The following is a 6,967-nucleotide window of genomic DNA, read 5'->3' as shown; positions in this document are numbered from 1 at the left end:
TTTTGAACAAACAGAACATGGGACTTTATTTCTTTTTACTTTTGGTGGCTTCGACGATGGTGCATTCTCAGACGAACAGTAAGGAATGAAAATTCAATAAAACGCTAGAAAATCGAACACAGTTATTTCTCCCTATATTGAAGTTATCACTATGCAAAGTACTACAAAAGGAACGAACTGTTTTATAATTTCATATACAAAAAAATAACGGATATAAGGAAATAATTTTAGCTTCAAGTATAATAACTGTTTAAGCTGTTTTATGTTTTGTGCACATATAAGTAACATCAATTATTTCAATTTAATACTTCCTCGTTATCTTTTAGAAGAGGAAAATTTTCCACAATAAAAAGTATTGTCGTTCTTTACAAAGTTAGTTTTCTTCTCTTATTAAAAAAATGATAGTGGATGAGATTCTTAGGAAGTGATGACGTTTTTTCTGATATGTTTTATTTAGATTGTGCTTGCATACAAGTCTTCGATCCTGTTTGTGGGATTAACGGCAGGACGTATTCTAACTCAGCCTGTGCAGGATGTGCGTAAGTAACGCTGGTCTACCAACCTTTGTGCTTTATTATTAATAGAAATATTTAAAACGGGCATTAATACAGTGAAATCATGAATTAAGAAGAAGGTGTATAAAAAATTATGTATTTTTTATGAAAAGAAGCAATTTATCCTGCCCGAGCGATTCACTCTGAGCGTGTTTTATTGCATTCACTCTTGAAAGTTCGTATGACTTTTGGCTTTGAAGAAAAACTATTAAAATTGTTCGTTATTTTTTTTTAAAATAAGTTATTGATATAATGTTCCCCATTTAGGATATATAACAATGAATAAAAAAAAAAAACAGGGTGACATACTTCTTTTTTTTTTGCGTTCTTCCGAGAATTCATAATACATGTAGTCATGAATACGGGATTTTGTATCTACATCATATAACTGTTGTTTTCCACTTCTTGCAGCGTCTCCAAAATTGTACACACCGCATTTGAAAACCGTATATGTCACTTGTAAAAACAGTGAACTTGAAATATTACAAGAACCCCCTGTTGATTCTGTTGATTTTATTATTTTGGTCGTCTTTTATGATCCAGAAATATATTCTCTTAATATACACGCTGATGTATTTGGATGACTGACATCGATTTTTCGGGCGTATTAAAGACCTTTCGTGCTTTTTGGACTTGGTATGTCCTTACTCCATCTTATAATTAATAACATGAAATGATGCAAGTCGTTTTTGTTACAACATGTTTAAATTTTTTTTTATCCTAGAATTCCTTTATAAAAAATAAAATCATTTCAGACATTTTACACAATTTGAACATTTTTATCTTTGGCCATGTACAACTTTAGCGATCTTTTAAATTGGTGGTTTAAACATAAAACGTAAGTTTAAATAATCAAACCAATTATTTTGACTAGGATATATACTTGATATATAATACATGTTTTTGTATATAGAATATATACACAATGTACCTAACACCATTCAATTGACAAAAAGACAGTTGTCTATGAACTTTTTGAAATTTCAAAATTTCTCTAGAGGTGTTGCCGTGCAGTGTCGGGGTGAGTGCCCTTGTAGAACCACAGGAAATTGTGCCTGTGGCTTTATCTATGACCCAGTGTGCGGATTCAATGGTAGAACTTACAGCAACAGTTGTGTCGCGCGGTGCAGGTAAGATTTATCAATGACTTTACAATATTACTCCTACATAACGGTAATCCTTTTGTTCGATTTTCTAAACTTAGCCATAAATCGATTTAATAGGTTTCACAAATCACAACATGTATGTAACAAAAAGTTTTCCAACCCCAAAACACATATAGAATAAATAAAATTCACAGCATCCGGAAAACCGCTTGACTAAACAAAAGACGTGCATTTTTGTACACAATTTGTGCTGGTTTTATAGATAAAATAGTCAACATGTTTGCAATTATTTGAGTTGATCAGTGAATAATTCTTTCTTTTTCAGTGGAGTATTTTTTTATTGGCGAGGACGTTGTCCATGGTAACCTGACTATACTTGCTAAATAACAATTTTTGTTCATTAATTATTCAAGTATATTCATTGATGTATATCAACGTTAAACTTTCACTTTCTTGGTAAGAAATAAAATGAACCTAGTAAAAACTGCATTTGCCTGACTGATTAAAATAATCCGATAACTGATATCGTGTTATCAATATAAGTGGGTTTTTTTCCTTTTTTTAGGGGGGGGGGATGTCAGTCAAATTGCAAATTCTGAATGCCATCACATTGCATTACTTCTATCGAGGCGGAGATTGAAGGGAAGTAGATACGGTTTTGGCTTTTTTTTTTTGGTCCTAAAAATTTGTTAGTTTTAAATTATTTTGAAATTTGCTTAAAACGATTTAATTATATGAATGTAATAAATCAGGAAATATATGACAAAAAGGTGAACAGCTCTTGAAATGTGCAGTGAATAATTTGGACATTTCTTAGTTTAAACAGAAAAAAAGCCTCACAATTACTCATTCAAAGTGTTATTTTCTTTCTATATAATAGTGTTATTATTTGGATGTACAATGTCAAAATGGTAGTCAGGATTTGACACTATGTGTCAATCCCGGACTACTATTTCGGCATAGTACATCCAAATAATAACTTTATTGTTATTATTATGCTGACTGTCTTTGAATAATGTGACATACAGTGCATTTTAAACATTTTATTTTCATAAATTTAACTTTACATAGTGACACGTCGCCTGCGTGGCGCAGTGGTTAGAGCGTCTGCTCTAGAGTCGCGAGGTAAGGAGTTGATCCTTACGTCGCGGGTTCGAATCCTACTGTGGGACGTGGAGACCGGTCCTTCGGATGAGACCGTATAAACCGAGGTCCCGTGTCGCAGTAGGTGTTGGCACGAAAAAGACCCCTCACTGCTCAATGGCCGTAAGTGCCGAGCATAGGACAAGATTTGCAGCTCTCCACCGGCAAGTGGTGGCGTCTCCATATGAGTGAAAAATTCTCGAGAGGGACGTTAAACAACAAACAAACAAAACAAACAAACATAGTGACACAGTAACGCAGTTTAAACAAAACTGTATACAACTGAAGCATCACATATTGTTTAAATGTTAATGATAGTAATTCTGAATTGTTACATTGCATCCGGAAAACTGAAAAATAGGTTTGACAGTCTGCTGAGGACTCTATTCCATATCTATGGCACACTTCAGGGGTCCTGCATCATCATTACCAGTCATTTCAGTATCTGGTAAAACAGAAAATAAATAGTACATGTAATTAATTATCACTTTCATTCATTGCTTGCATAGATATTTATATGTATCTTTAAATTAGAGCTAAACAAAAGATCTTGTGAAATAAGGTTTACAAACCTCTCACTGTACACGTGTTTTCAATTGCAGCTTTAATAGCTTTCCCTAAAAAAACAGAAACAGCACTTAATTATTTAATCCATGTAATATAATATTACCTTTACAAAAACATATGTGTTTACATGCAAAATGTAACTTGGTTGCAATAATCATTGCTACCCCTCCCTCTGAATAAAAACAAACTTGCATGTCTGACGGGATTTTTTTTTACTAGGGCCTGCTTTATGTCCAACACAAACACTGATAGCATCTGACGTAGCTTTTTCTGCTGATCTGAAAAATAAATAGGTATATGCATAAATGCATGGTTGCAAAATCTATATATAACATTGTCTGTAAAACTAATAAATACATCATTAGTACATACTAAAATGAGTAATCAGAGGTATCATAGCAATAGCTAGCAAGTGATGCTTCATTTCGGTGGCCACTTATTCAAATCCACAGTGGTTCAACAGTGTAATTGTGGTTGACCGAATGCAGTGATTTGTGTATTCATTTGTTAATCCGGCATTCTTAGACAAATTTTTCATGACTTTTTTCAACTGGTTCAAACCCAATGGTTCATTCTGTACCAAACCATGTCCTCATCACAGAAACTGTTTTTTAGATGAAGAAAGAGTGGATCACTTCCCAAGTGTCTTTTTGACACGTATTTCTCTAATAACTTGACGGGACAGAGAGGGGAATTTTTTATTTCATACATTCGTGCTCCTGAACTCTCCCTTTCATTTGTTATTCCTTGGTGATTCTTAGAAATTTTAGAAGTCAGTTTTCTCACAAAGCGTTCTCAATTTTCCCATAGGATTTCAAAATCCTGCACCTTCAAAATTTGAAGGTTTTCTATTCTTCGTCTAAGGAAATATATAACTATATCAAAATTTAACCTCATTCAGGAGTCTTTGGGGTGTCGAATGAAATATATGGAGATAACGAACAGTATTCAAGCTCAGAAGTCCATAAACAATACAAAATAGGAGCAGAGCAAACACGGACCTCCAAAACATCAGAGGTAGAATCAGGTGCCATAGAGGAGTGAGCATCCCCTGCCGACCGGTCACACCCGCCGTGTGCTACTTGTCATGATAGGGAAATAACGGGAAAATCCGTCGACAATTCAGTGTGTGAATAATGCTATAACTATTAGTATGAAAAACGTCAGTCAGCATTTGACTCAATGATAAATTGTTTTTGCTGACAAGGTCATTGTATCGACAATAGAACTTACGAATTTAAACGAGACTGCTGATATTCTTGTTTGATCAACTTGTTTGTCAATAATGTACCTCGTTTTAGAAATTGTACATACGTAGAGCATGCTCTTGAATCAACTGAGAGAAGGGTCGAAAACTAGCTTATGCCAATAAAGTCTCCTCAGATCTTTTACCAATTTAGCAGGATGTTGGCTAACACTTCCCTCGTCCTCTGCTCTGGTTTTTCTCAAAAGTGACGATAAACAACTGTTCGCAGGGCCAAAACCCGGGTTACTGATAATATCGATGGTGTAACAGTTTTCTTTCATGTACCTGCAAATCTCCTGAGGTATATTTAACAAAGAGTTCATTTTGTAAAGTTCCCCCGTTTTTGTTCTTACATTACTGTAAAAATCCTGTAGGCATTCACAAAGATCAGTTTGTAATTCATTATATCAGTCCCCCCCCCCAAACCCCCAGTATACAGAAGTCAGTAAATATTCTGATGGAAAAATTGGTTGCATATTTCGTTTTTGCGGACACAAAATAACTTTCTTTAAAGTCACTTGGGTTTACCTTTCCAAACCTAGACATCGCAAGGCAGACGAGAAATCATGCCAAAATGCACTTTGCACTTTTACCCACGTTGCGAGTTATTTTAAGCGTTTTATAGTATAATATATAAAATAATATATAATTTTCTCCAATAATTTGTCATTGAAGTATTTCTACTTTAACAAACCTCGCAAAAAATTGAAGTAACTTACCAGGGATTTTTGGTAGCTATCGGATAATGATGTTTCCTATATTATTCTTTTGAAAATAACTTGGATTGCTTATATCACAGTTGTTTAGACCTTATTTTTTGAAAATATTTTAAAAATAGTTTAGACATAATGTTAGAAATAGCCAGATAACAAAAATTATAAATATTTATGGTAAATTACAAAGACTCACAAAAGCAGATATATTTGAGGAAAAGGTCTTCAAAACTTAAAGATATTTCATGCTTTTGGACTTGATATTTCCTCACACCATCTAATGATTAAGAATATGAAATGATTCAAGTCACTTATGCTTAATCACATTTTTAATTTTATTTATCTTAGAATTCTTTCATAAAGAAAAATAAAATCATTGGAAACTTTATATACTATTTGAACATTTTTATTCTTAACCATGTACAGCTTTCAAGATCTCTTAATTCGGTGGTTTTAACATAAAACATGAGATGAAATAATCAAAACCACTTATTTTGACTAGTATATATAAAATAAATCTTTTGGAATATAGAATATATACACACATGCACCTAAATTCATTCAATTGACAAAAAGACAGTTGTCTACATGTACGACCCTTTTGGAATTTCAAAATTTCTGTAGAGGTGTTGCCGTGCGGTGTCGGGGTGAGTGCCCTTGTAGAACCACAGGGAATTGTGCCTGTGGCTTTATCTACATGTATGACCCAGTGTGCGGATTCAATGGTAGAACATACAGCAACAGTTATGTACGCACGGTGCAGGTAGGATAATCCGGGATTTCCTTAGCATATTACTCCTACATATCGATAACCTTTTTGCACGATTTTTAACCTAACCATAAATCGATTTAATAAGTTATACAAATCACAACATGAAGGTAACAAACTGTTTTCAAACCCAAGAACACATAGAATGAACAGAACATATTCATAACATCCAGAAAACCGCTTGATTAATCAAAAGACATAATTTGTGCGGGTTTTATAGATAAAATAGTCAACATTTCTGAAATTATTTTGAGTTGATCAGTGATTTATTCTTTCTCATTCAGTGGAATCTTTTTCTATTGGCGAGGACGTTGTCCATGGTAACCTGACTATACTTGATAAATTGTACCTTGAATATTTTTGTTCATTAATTATTTAAGCATATTCATTGATGTAAATCAATGTTAAACTTTCTTTGAATAAAATAAAATAAATCTAGTGAAAACTACAAATAAATGATTAAAAAAAATTTAAATTCCTAGAACTAATGACGTGTTAACGATAACGGATATCGTGTTATCAATATTTGTGATTTTCTTCTTGGTTCAGTCAAATTGCAAAATATGAAACCATCACATAGCATTACTTCTATCGGGTCAGAGATTGAAGGAAAGTAGATACGGTTTTGGCCTTTTCTTGCCCTTAAAAAATATTTTGAAAGAACCAGTGCACTTATGGACCCCGGTAAAATGTGATAAAATGAAGAATCAAATTAAGCATATTTTTCATCTCAGATCATTTATTGATATGTAAACCATAAGATTCAACAAATTTTATCGGTGAACTCCATGAATATACAAAGAGCAAAGCCATACAATGTGGTAGGGGTCAGCCGACATTCGTGATTTTCTACAGTATTTAAATCGAGA

General features: G+C 33.3%; 1 protein-coding gene across 1 annotated transcript; it reads left to right on the top strand.

Annotated features, from left to right (window-relative positions):
* On the top strand, window positions 1-6,427 carry LOC133198268 (serine protease inhibitor dipetalogastin-like). Its single transcript, XM_061334387.1, has 5 exons — window positions 1-78; window positions 458-539; window positions 1,553-1,684; window positions 5,954-6,092; window positions 6,383-6,427. Exons 1-5 carry the CDS (start codon window positions 18-20, stop codon window positions 6,425-6,427), a joined length of 459 nt encoding a protein of 152 aa, XP_061190371.1. The 5' UTR covers window positions 1-17.
* Window positions 6,428-6,967: the final 540 nt, after the last annotated feature.

This window comes from Saccostrea echinata, unplaced genomic scaffold, assembly GCF_033153115.1.
Source record: "Saccostrea echinata isolate AGI-Se365-2 ecotype Australia unplaced genomic scaffold, CSIRO_AGI_Sech_v1 ptg000033l, whole genome shotgun sequence".
Classification (NCBI taxonomy): Eukaryota; Metazoa; Mollusca; class Bivalvia; order Ostreida; family Ostreidae; genus Saccostrea; species Saccostrea echinata.
Note: the sequence above shows the minus strand (reverse complement) of the source record. Positions and strands in the feature narration are given on the sequence as shown.